The sequence below is a fragment of the Lagopus muta genome, chromosome W, assembly GCF_023343835.1.
Source record: "Lagopus muta isolate bLagMut1 chromosome W, bLagMut1 primary, whole genome shotgun sequence".
Lineage (NCBI taxonomy): Eukaryota > Metazoa > Chordata > Aves > Galliformes > Phasianidae > Lagopus > Lagopus muta.
Genome location: NC_064471.1, coordinates 1414300 through 1434886, shown reverse-complemented (window position 1 = coordinate 1434886; position 20587 = coordinate 1414300). Strand labels below are relative to the sequence as shown.

Sequence of the window (20587 nt, the reverse complement as noted above, 5' to 3'; positions counted from 1 at the left end):
GATCCAAAGGGCATTACTTGCCTGCTAGACTGTATGGAGAAGTGAGGTTTAAACTCGCCCCTCACCCTGAGTGCCTTAGAGGCCATGACATCTGTGGGTCCCTTCCTTCCTCATGATATCACAAATCTGATGCGTATGGTGTTATCGCCAGTACAGTGTACATTATGGTCCTCAGAGTAGATGGCAGGGTTGTGAGCTGCTTTAGGGGCCGCAGAGGCAAACCCAAACCACCCACTACATGGGTGGACATAGCAAGGGGGTTGAAACTAAATGATTATTGTGGTCCTTTTCAACCCAGGCCATTCTATGATTCTATGATTCAATTTCCCTAAGCCTGTGCTTAGCCTATATAGATGAGCCAAAGCTTCCTTTTCAGACCAAAGTCCCATTTTGAGGGTATAAATCCACATTCACTTTGTGCCTCAATTCAGGCTCAAAATTCTCATTCTTAGCAACTGCAGTCTTATTTCAGGGTTCAAAGATTCATTTCAGCAGCAAAAGATGACTTTTTGAGTTTTAGGACATATTTTCAAGGCCCAAAGCCTTGGGTACAGGGCTGGATCAAGGCTGGACCAGGACATTCTCCTGCAGGTGGACCCAGCTTGGTGGACAGGGTTGTGGGGTGCTGGATCCCAGCCCTATCATGGCCTTGCTGGGGCACAAGCAGATAGAAGGAGCTCCCTGACCCCACATGCCACCATCTCAGTATGTGATGGAATTAATCACAGAACAACTTCTTTATCAGCTAAGCCTATGACCACAACCTTGAATGCTTTCCTTGCAGTGTTCATTGTTGTGAGTCTGCCTTTTTTAGCAGGAGCTTTGGTCTTCTCAGCTTCCTGAGTGGCACAGTATGATACCAGCAGGCACTGGGAACTGCAATCCTACTTGTGGCTGTTCTGGAGAACTATGGGGAGTATGGTTCTTGGCCACAGACCTGCAAGGAGCGGTTGGGGTGGCAGAGCAGGATGGAGTGATCAGAGAGCTTGGAAATGCAATGTCTACTTCCTTATGGCTCCTTCCCAAACCTGAGCCAGAGCAGTGGCCATCCTGATGGCTCTTCAGTAGGAACTTGTAACCTCCAGCATCCACAAACCTCCCACCCAAGCTGCCTCCAGCAGTGCTAGGTCACACTGGAGATGGTGGCAAAGGGATACCAAAGGATAGGCAGCTTCATGGCACCGTGGTGGCTGGGCTCCTTGCACCCCAGCTGGGATGGCTGCTGCAGATGCAGTAGATGTGAACAGGCTTTCCCAGTGACTCATGGGCTGCAGAAAAACATCTATTCCTAAAATTACAGGTGAGCATCTGCAGTGGAATGCTGAGGGAGGGAGGAGTGACACTGCTAACAGCAGCTGCATAAGCCTCTTGGGAGGCAGATAACCAATACCAACAGGCTTCCAGGGAGATGGGAGAAGCACAATGCCTGCAGCCCTGTGACATCCTTTACCTGGCATCACCTTCCTCTAAGTATGTGGCAGCACCTGATGCTCTCCCCTGCTGAGAGCCAAGCCCCAGCACAAGTGGCTCTGTGTTTATTTTGGTGTAGAGCCCTGGTACAACAGCAGAAGTGGCAGCCATCAACCTTGAGCCAGGGGCCAGCAAAATAAGCATTTTTCGTGGTACCTGGCACTGGAGGTTTTTTCTGGGTAGGAGACTGCAGAGCATCCTCCCCCACTTCCTTTGCAGGGTGGCTTTTGGGGACAGAGGTCGGGGGATGACTGCTTTCTGTGCAGGGCAAGGCCAGTCCCCATGAATCATCCCCTTCCATAAGTATTGCTCTGCAGTCCTCCATCAATGGCGGCCTCTTCTTGGTGAAGGCCTGGAGATGCTGTTGCCCATACAACAGAGCAGTCTGAGTAAGGAAACAAGGATTCTCTTGCTGCATTCCTGCATCATGTAGCTTGCTAACACAGGCCAACTTACGGCTGCTGATGGCTTCTGCTGGCTTCTGCAGGAGACAGCACTCAGCCCTGAGGTGAGGACAGGGATGGCAGCCTAGGAAATTGGCTAAATCAGCTTTTGGTTTTACCCTAGAAGACTGGGGTAGAGTGGGGGCAAGCGGCTGTGCTATAGATAACTTCAGACTCCACACAGCGACAGCTGATGGACCACAGAAGTATCCAACGTGCTCATCTGGGTTTTCAGCTGCTCCCCCATCTCAGCTCCCAGATCAGGTGGTAAGGAGCTAAATTTAGACTGCTCTGTTTTTGTTCACTGGCAGTGCCCATGGGGAGGAGCAGGGGATGGGGAGTGGGGATCCTGTCCCCCCCAGGGCTTCTACCCCCACAGTGCCAGGGAAGGAGGGGCTCCAGGCTCTCTTGGTGCAGTGCTGTGGAACTGGATTATGGCATATTCCTCTTTTTTTCTCTACAGGACCTGTGTGGCTGCACTGTGAACGTTCCCACCATTGATGGGAGTGATCCCGCTGCCCTGCAATGATATCATCAAGTGAGGCACAGTGAAGAGACTGCGTCCGTTTCAATGAGCCCTAACTTTTTTTTTTTTTTTGTAAGGGCAGCATTGAGAGAAAAAATAAATTATTTAAAAATATATCACTCCTTAGCAGATGTAATGTGAGGTGCTGGAGCTGTGCTCACCCTGCTGCAGACAGTAAGGCTGGAGAAGGGGCTCAGAGTCCCTGTTGGCACTGGGAGGGATCCCATGAGGGCTCCCAGGACACAACCAACACAGGCAGCAGGAGTGAGTCCAGTGAAGAATGACAAGAGAACAGAGGCCAGGATGGTTGAGGAGATGCTGCAAGCAGTAGGGTGGTACAGCCAAGGATGGGATGATGAAAGGAACTCCTTGCTGATGTGGGCTGTCAAGGAGGTTGGAGGGATGCCAGGACCCACCTTTTTTCATGATCCAGGTGAGAAACAGCAGCACAGGATGCACCCAGGGAAACTCCCCCCCAGTACCATGAAAAACGTTTGCCCATAAGGGTGGTTAGCTCATGGAGGAAAACCTCCATCTTTGAAGATTTCCAGTCTTGGATGGGGCCATGCCCTGAGCAACATGCTTGAGCTTGACCCTGCTTTGTGGGGCTTGAATGGAGCCCTTCCCTCCTGTCCCCCTCTGCAACCCTGCAATCCATTCTTACTAACACCACTGGTGGCTTCAGGCCAGGTGTTTTGAGTGAGATTGCTGTAAGAAGCTGTGATCCCAAGTAGGGGCTGACTATAATGACAGGGATGCCTGCCCTCTGCTACCAGCAGAGACCGCAGTCTCTAAACCCAGTGTCATGACCATTTGTGTTCCCATGCCACACGCTCCAAGCCAGGCTACAGGCCCTAGGTGATTGCATGGTTCCCCCATGGGGCAGAGCTGTAGGGCTGGGGCCCCAGCAGACATCCCAAGGAGCTGCTGCCCATGGCAGCAATGAAAAGACTCAACTAAGCATCCCACCTCGACCTGCTTAGGAGCTACCCCAGCCTCATGCACTGTTCCAGTACAGGGGCAGATACTCCAGGAGCCCTCCTAGGAGCCAGATAATCTGGCTCCTAAGAAAAACAAAGGTTTCTAACCTTGCTACTAGATTTAATTAGCGTTTATAAATAGGAGAGGAGGCAGGGAAACCTTGGGCTCCCAAAACCTGGGACACACACACACCATCACCCTCTGCCTGTTTGCCCATCTGCCTCCTGCCCCAATCTGTACAGCCTGAAGGGATGGCAGACAGAATCTGGCATTAGTGCTGGCAAAGCTCAGGGGTGGGTGGTAACATTTCCAAGTTGTCAGGGAAGAAATCCACCCAATACCAGAGCTAGGCAAGGTTTTTACAAGTCCTGAAGAGCTCCTGCTGTCAAACAGTCCTTTCCCCTCCCTAGGCAGCTGACAGCAAAACTTGCAGAGCAGCAGCACAACCCCAGGAACCCCGGCATTTTCCCCATAGCCCTGAACCCAGGTGGTTTGAAGACAAGTACAGCAGTAGAATGGGGTTCTGAACTAGGACAGACCACCCGAGCAGGGGTAACTCAGCTGAGCTTGCATGGCTTCCTAATGCAGCCTCCCATAGGTGATCGTGCTATTTAAGCAGCATTCTCAACGTCTGTGCATTTCTCCCCTCAAGTCCCTTGCACCTGGATAGCCTCATCCTTCTGACTTTTTTCCCTCCCTTTACTGTCTAGGTAATCTGATGGAGCCCTTCCACAGTTGACAGTCTTTACGGCAAAAAAACCCACAGCCTGGGCCCTGCACAACTCCTGCCATAGCAGAAGTTGCCCCAAAAGCTTGTTTCAACACAGTCTTGTTAGGTGTCTTTGCAAAAATTCTCAGTTCCTGCAACCCCCTAAAAGCTGACAGTAGGCAGCTGCTCTGTGCATCTTACAGCCAAGATGCATTGCCCTGCATGATTCAGGTCTGGGCCACATATGGCCAGTGGCAATGCTCCTGTGCATACATTAAACAGGTCCCCCCTTGCCCAGCTGTACATCCCAAATACTGCTAAATCCAGCCCCAAGCTGGATAAGCCAGACAGCTAGTAAAGGATGCCCACCTATCTGCTGGTGGCCAGCATGTTCACGTCAGGCAGGGAAAGAAGAATTGAATTCAGCTGCAGGCAACTGCTGTGACAACTCAGGGCTAGAGGAGCATGCAGCTACCAGACTATCTAATATAAAATACTAAGTACAGCAGTAGCAGGTTTTTCAGTTCAGAGAAGGGAAAACAAAGCAAGAAACGAGCCAGGAAAAGAAGGAAAAGCACAAGAGCCTGATCAAAACCTGACTACTGAGTATTGGGGGCACAAAAATTGGCAGGCTCACAGCAAAAAAACAAACCTTTTATCAGAAGCCCAAAAAGATACATGAACCATTCCTGCAAAAAGGAGAAATCTCTACACAGAGTCTGATGAACACTGCTCTGTTGCTAACAGCATCAAAGAAAGCTCCCCTGTTCCCAAACATACTTGGATCATGCTGCACCACAAACTCCAGAAAAAGCCCAGGATCCCCCTCATGCCTGCCTTCAAGCAGGGCAAGATAAGGGGAATTCCTGGAGTTCTCTGTTGCACAGGAGCAAATGCAACAGGAAATCCAACAGCTCATAGCCAGCATCAGAAAAGCAATGCCAGGTATCTGCCAGCTTACTTGGTGCTTACTTTCAAATTCTGGAACAGGAGAGAGATTGCCCAACCAATTTGTTCTGTTAACATGAGCTAAGAGACTTAAGGATGAAGAGCAACCTTGCACACCCCACCAGGGAAAATGCACACGCATGCTCCAGGGAAATGCACAGATGAACTTCACCAGACAAGAAGGGCAGCTGAGGAATGTTCATACAGCAAGTGAGACACAGAGTTTACAGAGGCAACACTTCAATGCTGTGACAGCATCACACAAAGGAAATGCCAGGGCCTAGCTAGAGTTTTGTGAGATTTTTATTATTTTATTATTTTATTTTTAATTTGGTTTTGTTTGTGTTTTGTTGTTTGTTTTAATACAGGCTAGCATTGTACCCTTTGCTAAAGTTGCTGATTCTGCCACATAAACTACAACAGAAATTTCTCAGAAATTAAGTCGGTTCCCCCTACTTGTTAATTCACTGTCTCCCAACTGAATATCGGTCTGGATTTGTGTTTGCAGAATACATCCCCTGTACAAAGTCTGACGTGCAGCTACACTGTTCTGACTGAGGAATGAAGAAATCAGGAGTCCACTGAACATTGGATTTTACCTGTACAACTTAGCCTGACTTGGAATTTGGTCTACTGAGGACAGCAAGTTAACCGTAAAGATCATCATCATTGTCTTCACTGTAAACGTTGCCCCCGCTGCCACCTCCTGTGCCTTGGCTTGGCCCAGCGCCTCCCTGGTTACCTGATGGGAACCTGCATGCAGCAGCACAGAAGGGAAGAGAAGAGATGATGTTCAGAAGCCTCCTCACAGCTCAGCACAATCCCTTCCCTCCAAACCAACACCCTGATGCCAAGTACAAGAGGGGAGAAATATGGTGAAGCCTTATGGCAGGTCATGCAAAGGCTTACACTGCTGCCAGATGTTGCTTGCATTAAAGGAAAAAGGGTTGATGGGCTTCAAGAGCACTAACAGAGCAGATACAACTGACCTGCAGTGCAGTCTGTACCCACCACATGCTCAGCTGGCTGCTGTATACTCTGGGGAAAATGGGAAAAACGCAGTGCAAGAGGGGATCATTACCCATTGTATAATAAAGCTGCCCTCTGCTCTGTTCCTAGAGCTAGCCAAGTCACATCACCTCCCTTTAGTTACCTGAAGCTGCCAAAGCCGCGGCTCTGCTGTAGAGTCTGTGCAAACATCTCATATTTCCTGATGTCGTTGTCGCTGACAGAGCGGCGAGCAAAGCGCATGGCCTCCTCAAAGTGATCCCTGCGTATCTCAGGAACTGGATCATCTTCCTCCACTTCCTGCAGTGAGAAAGAGGGCTGAGATGAGCCACATGCAGTTCAACACTCGCCCACACCTCCCTCTGGGCCAGGATGCATCAATACCCACTGAGGCAAGGTCTAGAGAGGGATGCTGCAGTAGATGCAGTTGAGCAATGCCAGTGATGAGGCACGCTAGGAGGTCTTTGCCTTCCCACAAGAACAGAACAAAGAGTGCTCCAGCTCAGCACTCTGTGCAGAGAGCCTACTTGTCCTCATTGGAGGATTATGGAGAGGAACACATCATCCCTCACCCATAGGCAGAAGCGAGCTGTCTTTTTAATGAGCAAGGAAAGCTCAGAGTGCTCCAACTCACCATAGCAGAAGGGTTGGTCTGCCTCTCACGTTCTCGCCTGATCTCACTCTCAATGGACTCACGGATGGCCAGTTTGCAGGCACGCTGGCAAATTTCTGTCAGATCAGCCCCCGAAAAGCCATTGGTCATCTTAGCTAGGAAATCCAGGTCAACATCCTAGCAAAAAAAAAACAAAACAAGAGAAGCCTATTCTTTACACCTTGCACTCTCAGGTGATCAAGAGGTGGCTTTAGATCCCATGGTACAAACACACTGCCTTAACTTTAGCCAGTTTTAGAAAGATAAGCTGTTAAGGCTCTCATTTCCAGTTAACCACATACAAGGGCAGACTATATCCTCCCCCATACCCAGCAAGAATCCACTATGCAGTTATAAATGCCCTTCCACTGATCATCTTCAATAAGAAGCAAGCTGACTTTGGGATTTCAGATATGACTTGCTCAGGTCTCAGCACTAGGAGTCAAATGAAAGTGTCAGACTGGAAATGGAGATGGGGCATAGGCAGAAAGGACAAAAAAACCTCCTCTCCTTCCTGTCAACTGACAGGAGCAGTACTGCAACCTCCTTTAAAGCTTTCCTTCCCAGCAGTACTTAAAAAGGTAAACTTGACCTAAAAAAAGCTTGTGCACTCACTTGACATCTGCTTTTCTCTGATTAACTATCAGTTTAATTATTGCCTGATCCCCAGGCAAAGGATATAACTTTTGTCTATGAAAGAGTTTGGCAACAATCAACTGCAATGATTCCTCTTCAATTTCCTATTTTCAACCTATTTTCTACATTTACTTTTCTTTCAGAGTACAAGACTCTTTTTCCACCTTGCCATAACAGGCATTTCCCACTCCTACACCATGGGCAGAACTCTAATATGTGATAAGACCTGCTGTGCTTACGTATTGATGCCTAGCCCTGTTGATACCTAGTTTTAGAGCTTGAGCCTCCCCTGACCTCTTATTTCCATTCTTTAAGGATGGAAGGTTTCCCAGCTCTGTACTGCACAGAACAGTCACTAACTCTCTTCTTTGTCTGCAGCTCATGAGGAACATGTGCAGCACACAACAAAACCAAGTCAGATACAGTCATAGCATAGATCCTACCTTCGCAACTGGTGATTTCCTCAAGTTGGCCTTAAGAATAGCAACTCGGGACTTCTCATCAGGCAGGGGGATGTAAATGAGTTGATCCAGGCGGCCAGGACGCAAGATAGCTGGGTCAATGATGTCTGGCCTGTTGGTGGCACCGATGATGAAGACGTTCTTCTTGGTAGACATGCCATCCATCTCTGTCAGGATCTGGTTGATGACGCGATCTGCAGCACCACCACCATCTCCAATATTCCCACCTCGAGCCTTTGCAATGGAGTCCAGCTCATCAAAGAAGAGTACACAAGGGGCTGCTTGGCGGGCCTGCAAAAACCAAAGAAAAACAGTCCCTGTTAAACACTACCAGGTAAGGAGCACTGATTTCATGCTAAGCCTACCCTAGAATTAAAGTAGCTCAAAGGAATACCAGAGCACTGCTACCTCAAAAAAACAAGGTGAATTTTCCCCAAACTGGGAACATTGTGAACCAAGTAGAAGGGTGGTAACTGATACCTATAGGGAAAGTTGGAACCAATTTGCTTAGACAAGAATTCTCCCTGCAAGATCTGAGGATGTCAGTTAGTTATTTAGGCACTGGGTTATCAGTAGTCACAACATATCAAAAGGTCTGGCAAAAGCCAGATCCAACTTTGAAGTATGCAGTGAGAACAGGTGCAAACTGCTACTAGCACACAGGCCCACAGAAGTCAGGGATTCTCCATCCTTGGCAGGTGTTCAGAACTAACATACATGAGGACCTAATACACACAAACCAAATTTCCAAGTTGTCTCCCTGCCCTGGACAAACAGTTGGAGCAGATGGCCTTTGAGCTTCCTTTCCAACCCCCATTTTTCTCTAATTCTCCTTCCAACATAGCTCTTTCAGTGGCTTCCCTGACCACAAAAGTGAGGATTCCTAAGGTAATCCATGTGTGTACCTTTTGGGAAAGGATGTGACACTACAGGAAACTGAGCAGCAGGAGTGGAACTCCTTTCCTATGTCATGCATACTGCAGGAAAACAACCTGTAGGAGGTTTTCAAAATCTGTAGGTGATGTATAATGAGGTGTCAACCTAAGTTTTAAGGGATGTGAAAGATATTTATGCCACCCTAATGCTAGCCTTACTGCTAAGGCACTGGGACATTTATCATCCCATAACAGCAGAAGCAAACTGTAGTGGGAGAACACCAGTTAAATAGCTATATTCCCAAAGAGGATTAATACCCTAACATCAGGAAAGCAACGTCTGCTCACAGTGCCAGTTGGGAAAACACAAAATAACCAAACAATAACCAAGCCAGTAAGACAGGTGCAGTGGAGACAACATTCTGGGAGTAACTCAGCACAAACACAGCATAAGGAGCTACCCTGTCAACACCTACCTTGTCAAAGATCTCACGCACATTGGCTTCAGATTCTCCAAACCACATGGTAAGCAATTCTGGCCCCTTGATGGAAATGAAGTTTGCCTGGCATTCATTGGCAATGGCTTTGGCCAGAAGTGTCTTACCACAACCAGGTGGCCCATAAAACAGAACCCCTTTTGATGGGGTCATACCAAATTTTAGGAACTTGTCTGGGTGCTCCACAGGATACTAAAGGATACAAAAAAAAATTATCATAATAAGCCAAAACAGACCTACCCCTTGCTCCTACCAGAAACAAAACTGGAAATTTCTAGTGAGTTAAACAAATGATTCAGACTGCTTGGGGCCGATGGCATTTTTAGAAGCAGACTGGTTTGAAAAGCACCACAGATAAATTGTAAAACTGCCCTACACAGCCTATCTAACCCTAAGAATCATAGAATGGCCTAGATTGAAAAGGACTACAATAGTAATCTAGTTTCAACCCCCCTCCCATGGGCAGGGTCGCCAACCACTAGACCAGGCTGCCCAGAGCCACATCCAGCCTGGCCTTGAATGTCTCCAGGGACAGGGCACCCACAACCTCCTTGGGCAACCTGTTCCAGTGTGTCACCACCCTCTGAGTGAAAAACTTCCTCCTAATATCTAATCTAAACCTCCCCTGTCTCAGTTTAAAACCATTCCCCCTTGTCCTATCACTATCCACCCTCGTAAACAGCTGTTCTCCCTCCTGTTTATATGCTCCCTCCAAGTATTGGAAGGCCACAATGAGGTCTCCCCAGAGATTCTCTTTTCCAAGCTGAACAAGCCCAGTTCCCTCAGCCTTTCTTCATAAGAACTAAGCATCAGTCTGGGTAGTTTTCCAGCACACTTAACTCCAGCTTCACTCTGCCCTGCAGAAGCAAAAGGGAACAGTTCATTATCCAATCTAGTCAGCTCTGCCCTCCAGAGACAGGCAAAGTATCTTAGAATCATAGAATCATAGAATCACAAGGTTGGAAATGACCTATAAGATCATCTAGTCCAACCGTACAATCTTAAGTGAGCATTTATCCTGGTATTGAAGCAGAAACTTTGGGTTTTTTGATCATGGGGCAGATTACTCAGCCCCTGGCATGTTGTCCGTCCATAGAACCCACCTATATCAAAGGGGCAATGAATCCTAGCGCAGGAGCTAGTGGGGCTTATTGAAAGAGCTTTAAACTAGCCAAGACGGGGGAAGGGGACAAAACAGGGTTCAAAAGAGGTGAGCCCAGGGGAACGATGCTTGAGCTGGGGGTGAGGCAGATGACTCGGCTGAAGTACATCTACACCAATGCAAGCAGTAGGGGCAACAAGCAGGAGGAGCTGAAAGCGATTGTGCATCAGGATATGACCTAGTTGCTATTACTGAAACATGGTGGGACCACTCCCATGACTGGAGTATTGTGATGGTGTCATGATTTTATGATTTTTGGTTATCGGTATTCCACATCATAACATCATGTAGTGCACTGGGAGTTTAACTATTAATGCTCAAGTTCCAGGTACCTGCCCGGAAGAGAAGAAGAACTACATTCCCCAGGGGGCTTTGCAGTCAGAGAGGAGATATAACTCCTGGAAAGGTCACCTGATGCGCTCTTCCTTGTTGGCTCTCCTCCTGTCTCCCTGCTGCTCAACTGGACTGCGCATCTCACCTCAGCGTTATGGTGAGGCCTATCCACCTTTCGGACATTCTCTCTTTATATTTGATTTATTAGCTTCAATTCTAATTATATTGTATTACAGTGTGTTATCTTGTATTCCAATACCATATTTAGTAAATTAGTTTGTTTCTCCTCAGATCGTTGCCGCTGTTTTTAATTATTTTGGGGTCCCCTGTTTCTCTTTTCCGGAGGTGCAGATTTTGTGAAATCCCTCCGCCCTGCTAGTCATGGAACTGGGCCGAACCAGCCCGTAAACCGTTGACATTCTTGGTGGAGAATGAGGGCAAAGGCTGCTTGTTAGCTTTTAGAACGAATCTCTCTCTCTGCTATCAGAGAGTTTCATTGGGAAAGTTTATCTTTTTCACAGGTGCTCACTTAAAACTTGACCTTGAAAGTCCAGGTGGACTGCCAATATTCTGGGATGTTTGTAAACTTTGAGCACTGTTATCTTGCTTCTGCAAAGAGAAAAAAAAATGATTCCGCTTTCTCTTTTAAAACTGTTCGCAGAGGGAGCTGCTAATTTCACAGAACTTGGGATTTTTAAGCAGGCTCCAAGTCTCTCCTTTGAATCCTTTTTGCAGTTTTTCAATGCTCATCTTATCACGTTGTTAATCTCCCTGAATTTACTGCTCATCGTATAACTCAGTATTTTTATTTATGTCATGGTTCTATGGATTTTTGTTTTTGTTTTTTGTTTTTTTGGGTTTCAGTATTCCACATCAAAACATCATGTAGTGTACAGGGCATTAAAGTGTCACTGCCCCAATTCCAAGTACCTATCCCTGTACATTACAGCAGTCACGGGATCTGGCCCTTCCGGGTGGGGGGAGGCGCTCTCTTGCTGCCTTGCAGTGGGTGCTGGAGGGTGCTTTCCTAGCCATTCCAACCTTTTCAGGTTTGACTCGGTCCTGGGAACTCTCTCTCTTATCTTGTCTGATTTATTAATCTCAATTTCAATTAAATTGTATATATTGTGTTATCTTGTATTCCAATATTATAGTAAAATAAGTTTTCCTCCATAGATTGTTGCCACTGCTCTTTTCCTTCCTTCCTTCCTTCCTTCCTTCCTTCCTTCCTTCCCATTTTTGTGGGACTGGGGTGGGGGGGGAGGGCAGAGGCCTGTCGCCCCTGTCACGGACATAGATTGATCTGGTCAACTCTGTGACAATTTATCATATTTTGAAGAAGCCTTCCCCAAAACCAGAGAATACTGAGTGGCAGGGAGTGTGGAGAGGCTTGGTAGAGACTTCAGAGAGATGGATATCTTCAGTGTCATGGAACTGTACTCCTGAACACCTGAAAGTCCCTGAGAGCTTAAACATTTATTTGAGACAGTAATGTTGTGGCTCAGGCAGATCTGAGGAGGCACAAATGATTTGGGGCCTGGCTAATGCTTATCGGGCCTTATTCAATACTATCCCAGAGAGGGAGAGAGTTTGTGAAATTGAGAGAGTGTCTGAGAGCTGAAAGGGAGAGTCTCAGGGAAACAGTACAAAATGAGCAAGAGTCTCCAAGCTGAAAAGGAGAATCTCTGGGTTGAGCGAGAAGTCTCCTGGTTGAAAGAAATGACCTCCAATCCAAGAGAGATGCCCTCCGAATCAAGAGAGACTCCCTGCAATCCGAAAGAGAGAGTCTCCAAACTGAGACAGAGAATCTCTGGGTTGAAAAAGAGAGTCTCCTAGCCAGGAGAATCTCAAAACCTGGCAAGAGTGTCTCTGAGCTGAGAAATAAAGTCTCCAAGCCAAAGGGGAAAATCTCCGAGCTGAGAGAAGGAATCTCCAATCTCGAGATGCCTTTGAATCCGAGCGAGACTCCCTTTAATTCAAACTCGACACCCTCCAATCTGAATGGGACACCCTCCAAACTGTGTGAGTGTAAGAGATTATTCTTTTACATCATTGTCTCAAAGCTTGCTGGGGACACAGATGAACAAGTCCAAGCAAGTCCTGGGCAAGGGTTGAGAAATCCTTTGTCTGAAGAACACAGATGGACAAGACCTGGTCAAGGTTTGTGAAATCTGAGGGACACAGATAGACAAGGACAGGAGCAACGAGAGAGAGAGAGAGAGAGAGAGAGAGAGAGAGAGAGAGAGAGAGAGATAAGCTGCAGCTTAATGGCCGTGAAGTGGTCTTTTGTGTGGGCTTATCTCGAGGAAGATGGCCATCTCAGGGGGGTACTCACATAACTCTTGCCCAAGCGCCCAGGGATGTCACATGGGCAGAAAAAGAAGAAGGATAAAATGGGAACCTACAATCATGAGGTTTAGGTTTTCTGGCAACAGATTCCTCATGAAGAAGAGGTTTCTGACATGAGAAGCCTCATGACCTGCCTCTCTCCCTCCTGGACTTGGTCTGCGCTCTACCACGATGCTGAAGAACAAAGATGTCTGCCATCAGATTCCTCACTATGGAATTCCTGCATGCTGATGGACTCTCCTGGGCCTGCTACTTAAGTCCTGCAGCTTCCCTCTGGATTGGCTCTGCGACTTCCTCCTGCTACCTGCTTGCTTGCGGCTCTGAGATCTAGGAGAAGCACCCCTGAGTCCAGGGGAGGGGCCCTCAGTAAGACCACGGTCACCAACACCTACGAGGGCAACAAGAAGTCCTGACAGAGGAAGAGGTGAGCAAGATATTGTTACCACTGTTGATCGATCTCTGGAAATGAATGAAATTTGAAGTCTGAGAATAGACTTCTCACGTCACCCAAATGAGCCTATTGCTACTTGGTTACTTCGATGCTGGGACAATGGGGCCAACAGTGTGTGGCTAGATAGTAGAGAAGCTCGCCAACTGGGTGGCGTTGCTAGGGACTCAGCCATTGACAGAGGCATTAGTACATGCCAGAACCAGGCCTTCACCCTCTGGAAGCGGATGTTGTTAGCTGTAAAAGAAAGATACCCCCTTCAAAGACGATCTGATGCCTGAGAAAAAGAAATGGGCCGATATAGAAGAAGGCATCCGTTATTTGAGAGAATATGCTGTGGTGGAAATGCTACATAGCCCTTGTGGGAATCAAATGTTGTTTCTGCATTAGAATTGTATATTATATTATATGATCTCTGCTATCATAATTCTTTTTGGGAGTCCTTCTACTTAACTTGGGGAAGATCTCTGATAAGTTTACATCACTTATCCTCTAGACAAACCTTCCCAGGAACGCACACTCTGTATATAGGTGTATATATGCATATTTTGTCATACACACTGCAAGAATATCCCGCACGAGAGCAAACCAGAGAACAAGTCACGGCATGCCCGAGGAAGCGCCTGAAGAGACATTGGGAAGGCCTGACATCATCCCCCCAGTGCTCTTTGTTTAATGATGACTTTAAAGAAAATCACCACATCAATAAGACAAGGAGAGCACCGAGACATCTTGGAAACAACAGGATGAGTACTGACTGGCACCCGATAACAAATAAATTAACAAGTAAATAACAAATGTAAACCTTCTGATAAGATTGTGAACCTGGAGTACCCAGCCACTGGGGAAACAGGGGAGGGGGAAGGCAAGGGGGAGAAAACAGGGTATAAAGGCTGTCATGTTGTGTCCATAGGCGTGCTCCTGCTTGCGGGACGCCCGCCATTGCAATCGTGAATAAATTCTTCTTTTATCAGAGATACCGTCGTGACAAAAATTACTTGGATATTTCCAACAATTTGGGGGCTCGTCCGGGATTATTATCGCCTCTTTGGGAGTTTCCCTACTGCCCTGCACAGGATAGGTGCACCCTGCTGATTTCAGCGGTCCTGCCTGGGTGGTGAGGTGACTCCTTGGTACGGCCGATAAAAAACCGAGACTGTTATTTAAAGGATGGGCTCTGTGAAAGCCAAGGGGCAGGTAGCCACGGGTGTTGGCCATTGCGACCCAGTAACTTCGTGCACGGACCAAGGTAAGGGAATTTAATTCTTTCCTTGGGAGTTGATTGAGACTCTTGAGTGTGTGTGACTGAGACACACTTCCAGTGTGAAGTGAGTGCTGAGTCCCGACCTGCAGTTCCGTTGTCCCGCGAGGGGCACGGCCAGCCAGGGACGGACGAAGCGGCTGTGTTGGTGAAAGGAAGAGTCTCGGGAGGGAACTGTTGGTGTGCGGTACCCTGTGCACTTGATGAAGTGCCAGCAGTACACCCCTATTAATCTGAGAGATTGGAGTCTAGTACTCCTGAGGGATTGGGCCCAAAATCCGAGAATCAGAGTGTGGTAACCTGTGAGCTGGGGAGTTCACAGTAGCATTCTGGAGGGATGGGTAATAGGAGTTCCCGAGAGCAGGGGAAAAAGGTCCCCGGAATGGTGCCTAGAGAGAGCCAGCCCCTTGGGAGAAGTGTTTCAAAATTGGAAAATAATCCCAAAACTAGGAAAAGAACAGGGAAAAGATGTTTAAATACTGTATACAGTAGAGAGCCACTACAGGGAAAATCATTATTTTGACCAAAAATAGGAGTCTGAAGAAAATTGGGCCTATCAGACTTTGTATTTATATGTAAACAGTAAGACTCCTTTTTCTGAAACAGAATTGGCTGAGGTCGCTTAATGAGTGCAAGAAGAAATGTTCCTTGCGAGGAGTCCAAGTTCAAAGGAAATAGGAAAGAGAAGCAGAAAGATCATAAATGGGATCCCTTAGATAACTTCCCCCCCATTTTTCAATTTCTAAAGCAGTGCAATTTCTTAAGCAGTGGTGACCTCTCCAGAGGAAAAGAGTGGGTGCTGCTGATTTGTGCAGGTCCTGGAGAGAGGATGCGCTCTCAATTACTGAGGGAGTTTGAGTAATGCGAATGGGACCTGGATAGTTTTCCTTTCTCTAATACTAACCTTACTAATACTTCACTTTATCCTCTTAAGGCAGTCTTAGGTCAAAGGAAAAAAGAAGTGCAGTAATGCCTGCTGTTTTTACTAGAAGAGAAGTTAGGAGTTTCAAGAAGAATTCCTTAACTGAGGATCCTATAAGTGTAGCAGAACAATTAGATCAATTTCTAGGGCCGAATTTCTACTCGTGGATGGAAATTATGTTTATCACTGATATGTTGTTTATTGGAGAAGGAGGTGGGCAGCTACGCAAGTGTAGGAAATGAATACAGAGGGAAGGTTGGGCTCTGGAGGGAGGCAGAGAGAGGAAGGATCCTGAGGATAAATTGTACTGATTATTGTCACTGTCTTTGTGATTGTTAAATGTTTATGTCCTGAAAGTGTTGTGTTATGTTATGTCGTATACGAGGCTGTTATGGAACAAGGGGTGTCTAAAGTGATATGAGAAGACCCCCTGGGTTGTATTTTGGCTCGCTGGCGAAGCATTGTTGGTTAGCCAGGGGGAATATTGAATAAGAAATCAGGAACGTAAATGGAGTAACGGTAGTAGTTTTATAATTGAGTATCCTAATCATGAGACCAAGTGCTGGGTGTTTGTGGAAGTTGAGGAAATGTGTTGTTTGATTTGTGGGTTATGAAGGCACTGGGAGAAACTGTTTTAATGGTATGTGGAAATGATGTGGAAATGCAACACCCTGATTTCATTCCTAATGAGCCAGACCAAGAGCATGATCCTGAGAGAGTCAGGTGTACATCAAACATGTGGTGTACATTCACAAAGACTGCACCAGAAAGGTACGCCAGTACATTTGCAGCAATGTATGGCAGAGGGGAAAGAAGACCCCTTAAAAATGAATTGGTTAATAAACTTGAAGACTTTGAGTTACATTTAAGCCCTCTACAAGCTTGTGTTTCAGCCATTGAAAAAGTAGCTGAAAAGATGAACAGAATGAAGAGCAAACAAGAAGATATAACAGACAAACTATGAACCTTGCATAATGCTGATGGAACCATGGTGGTAACAGATATATCCAGTGGAGACCACAATTCCCAAAACAGCCTACTGGAGGGGCCGATAAAATTGGTTTCCTCCCAGCCGGTGTCATCCAACATCTCAGCTATCAAAAGAAGATGTCCTCCTGCTCAAGCAAGTGACAACAGTAAGACTACACCACGTTTTGCCTTGTGGTGTTATCTACATGACCATGGAGAAGATATGAAGAAGTGGCATAAACAACCTACTCCTGCAGTTCAAGCACGGGTAAAAGAATTACAAGACAAATCAAGCACCAAATTGAACTTCTCCAAAAAGGTGATTGCTCCAGTTGCTGCAGACAACAGAGGTAACAAATAGAGGGGCCCTGCCCCCAGCCGGGAGGGGAAAGGGATAATAGAGTTTATTGGACTGTGTGGATTATATGACCTGGCACATCAGAATCATGGAAATACAAGGCCCTGGTGGACACTGGTGCACAGTGCACTCTAATGCCCTCGAGTCATGAAGGGACAGAATAAATTTATATTCATGGGGTGACTGGGGGTTCCCAACAGCTGACTATGTTGGAAGCCTAAATTAGCCTCAATGGCAAAGACTGGCAAAAGCACCCTAATGTGACTGGCAGCTGTCTGTTTTGCCTGGCCTGTCAGAAGATCCGTCTGTTGTGGGGCTGCTGCGAGTCAAAGAGCAACAGGAACCGATTGCTACAAAAACGGTGCACAGACGGCAGTACCGCACCAACAGGGATTCCTTGCTCCCCAATCAGAAGTTGATTCGTCAACTAGAGAGCCAGGGAGTGATCAGCAAAACTCACTCGCCTTTTAACAGCCCCATATGGCCAGTGCGTAAAGCCAGTGGAGAATGGAGGCTGACAGTGGACTGAATGAAGTCGCACCCCCACTGAGTGCTGCTGTGCCGGACATTTTAGAACTGCAGAATGAAGTGCAGTCAAAAGCAGCCGAATGGTATACCACCACTGACATTGCTAACGCCTTCTTTTCCATTCCTTTGGCCAAAGAATCTAGACCACAGTTTGCTTTCACATGGAGGGGCATCCAGTATACCTGGAATCGTTTCCCCAGGGGTGGAAACATAGCCCAACCATTTGCCATGGGTTAATCCAATCTGCATTGGAACAGGGAGGTGCTCCTGAGCACTTACAGTACATTGATGACGTCATTGTGTGGGGCAACATAGCAAAGGAAGTTTTTGAGAAAGGGGAGCAAATAATCCAGATCCTTCTTGCTGGTTTCGCTATTAAGCGAAGCAAAGTGAAAGGACCTGCCCAGGAAATTCAGTTCCTAGGTGTAAAGTGGCAAGATGGACATTGTTACATGCTGACAGATGCGATGGACAAAATCATTGCCATGCCTCTGCCCGCTAATAAGAAAGAGACGCAATCGTTTCTGGGCGTAGTGGGTTTTTGGAGAATGCATGTTCCAAACTACAGCCTCATTGTAAGCCCCCTTTATCAGGTGACGCCGAAGAAGAATGATTTTGTGTGGGGTCCTGAGCAGCAGCAGGCTTCGGAGCAGATTAATCAGGAGATAGCCTGTGCCGTGGCCCTGGGGCCAGTACGGATGGGACAGGATGTGAAGAACATCCTCTACACTGCTGCTGGAGAGAAAGGTCCCATGGGACTCATTTCAAAAATTCTCTTGCTTGGGCCAAAGATCATGGCATTGAGTGGATTTATCATATCCCCTATCATGCACCAGCTTCTGGTAAAATTGAACACTACAATGGGTTGCTAAAAACCATGTTGAAAGCAATGGGTGGCAGAACATTTAAGCACTGCGAGAAGCATTTGGCAGAAGCCACCTGGTTGGCCAACACTCAACGATCTATCAGTTGCAGTGGTCCTGCTAGCTCCCTACATACCGTAGAGGGAGATGAAGTCCCCGTTGTTCATGTAAAGAACATGTTAGGAAAGGCAGTTTGGGTCCTTCCAGCTTCTAGAAAGGGCAAACCTCTCCGTGGAATTGTTTTTTCCGAGGGACCTGGGTCCATTTGGTGGGTGATGCAGAAAAATGGGGATGTTCAATGTGTACCACAAGGGAATTCAATGTTGGGGGAGTGCAGTCAATAATTCCATGTGTATATATATATATATAGGTTTGTGTGTGCGCGTGTTTAATGTTTGGTAATTATTGTTTGTCTGGATATATTAAGCATGATGTAGTTATGTAGAATAAGGGCTGGAATGTCATGGTTTTATGATTTTTGGTTATCGGTATTCCACATCATAACATCATGTAGTGCACTGGGAGTTTAACTATTAATGCTCATGTTCCAGGTACCTGTCCGGAAGAGAAGAAGAACTACATTCCCCAGGGGGCTTTGCAGTCAGAGAGGAGATATAACTCCTGGAAAGGTCACCTGATGCGCTCTTCCTTGTCGGCTCTCCTCCTGTCTCCCTGCTGCATAACTGGACTACACATCTCACCTCAGCGTTATGGTGAGGCCTATCCACCTTTCGGACATTCTCTCTTTATATTTGATTTATTAGCTTCAATTCTAATTATATTGTATTACAGTGTGTTATCTTGTATTCCAATACCATATTTAGTAAATTAGTTTGTTTCTCCTCAGATCGTTGCCACTGTTTTTAATTATTTTGGGGTCCCCTGTTTCCCTTTTCTGGAGGTGCGGATTTTGCGAAATCCCTCCGCCCCGCTAGTCATGGAACTGGGCTGAACCAGCCCATAAACTGTTTACAGATGGATGGCTACTAGCTCTTCAGAAAGGACAGAAGAGGAAGGAAGGGTGGTGGTGTGACCCTTTGTATTAAAGATTGTTTTGATGTTGAAGAGCTTGGGGTTGGGAATGATAAAGTTGATTGTCTATGGGTAAGGATCAGGGATAAGGCCTGTAGGGATGACATCTTGGTGGGGGTCTGTTATAGACCACCTAATGAGGATGAAGAGAAGGATGAGGCATTCTATTAGGAGCTTGCAGAAGTTGCACAATCGCCAGCACTCATTCTTGTGAGAGACTTCAACTTCCCTAATATATGTTGGAAATATAATACAGCACAGAGGAAGCAGTCCAGAAGGTTTCTAGAGTGTGAGGAAGATAGCTTCCTTAGGCAGCTGGTACAAGAGCCTAGCAGGGGTGGTGCCCTGGTAGACCTTCTCTTCACTAACAGAGAAGGACTGGTGGGAGAAGTGAAGGTCGGGGACTGTCTTGGGTAGAGCAACCATGAAATTGCCGAATTTATTCTTGGAGATGTCAGAAGGGCGACTAGCAAAACTACTGTCTTGAACTTCAAGAGGGAGGACTTTGATCTGTTCAGGACGCTTGTAGCATAGGTCCCTTGCGAGTCGCTCCTTAAAGGTAAAGGTAAAGTCTGGACGCTCCTCAAAATGGAAATCTTAAAGGTGCAAGAACAGGCTGTTCCTGAATGCTGTAAGGCAAGACGTAGGGGAAGAAGACCAGTGTGGATGAACCAGGAACTATTGTTGAGACTCCAGAAGAAAAAGAGAGTCTATGTGAGTCTATGTTCTCTGGAAGAAGGGACAGGCTACTTGGGGTGATTACACAAGTTGCTAAGGTATGCAGGGAGGAAGTTAGGAAGGTAAAAGCCCAACTTGAACTCAGATTGGCCACTGCAGTAGAAGAGAATAAGAAATCCTTTTACAAACATATCAATGCTAAGAGAAGAATGAAGGAGAATTTCCATCCTTTACTTGATGCAGCAGGGAATGTGACCACTGAGGATAAGGAGAAGGCTGAGGTCCTCAACGCCTTCTTTACATCTGCCTTTAATAGGCAGATCAGTTATCCTCAGGGCACTTTATGCCCTGATCTGGAAGTCTGGGATGCTATGCCGAATACACTCTCGGTGATTCAGGTGGAGACAGTCAGAGAACTCCTTCTCCATCTGGACTGTCACAAGTCCATGAGACCAGATGGGCTCCCCCCTAGAGTGCT

The 20587-nt window shown here is 46.8% G+C and overlaps 2 protein-coding genes across 6 annotated transcripts in view; one reads left to right on the top strand and one right to left on the bottom strand.

The window, feature by feature from the left end:
* Window positions 1-5362: 5362 nt before the first annotated feature.
* Window positions 5363-20587, bottom strand: part of LOC125686418 (transitional endoplasmic reticulum ATPase-like) — a 60575-nt gene continuing 45350 nt past the window's right edge. For both annotated transcript variants that reach the window (XM_048930385.1, XM_048930386.1), the window contains exons 13-17: window positions 9186-9398; window positions 7817-8125; window positions 6720-6875; window positions 6231-6385; window positions 5363-5830 (exon numbers count right to left, since the gene is read on the bottom strand). In XM_048930385.1, coding sequence (XP_048786342.1) covers window positions 5725-5830; window positions 6231-6385; window positions 6720-6875; window positions 7817-8125; window positions 9186-9398 — 939 coding nt within the window. In that variant the 3' untranslated portion in view covers window positions 5363-5724. The remainder of the gene's footprint in view (window positions 5831-6230; window positions 6386-6719; window positions 6876-7816; window positions 8126-9185; window positions 9399-20587) is intronic.
* LOC125686417 (uncharacterized) overlaps window positions 8054-20587 on the top strand; it is a 191417-nt gene continuing 178883 nt past the window's right edge. For 2 of the 4 annotated variants that reach the window (XM_048930384.1, XM_048930381.1), the window contains exons 1-3: window positions 9405-10858; window positions 14473-14747; window positions 18951-19112. In XM_048930384.1, coding sequence (XP_048786341.1) covers window positions 14669-14747; window positions 18951-19112 — 241 coding nt within the window. In that variant the 5' untranslated portion in view covers window positions 9405-10858; window positions 14473-14668. Of the gene's footprint in view, window positions 8169-9404; window positions 10859-14472; window positions 14748-18950; window positions 19113-20587 lie in introns of those variants that run through there. The other 2 variants (XM_048930382.1, XM_048930383.1) reach the window with 2 other exon arrangements.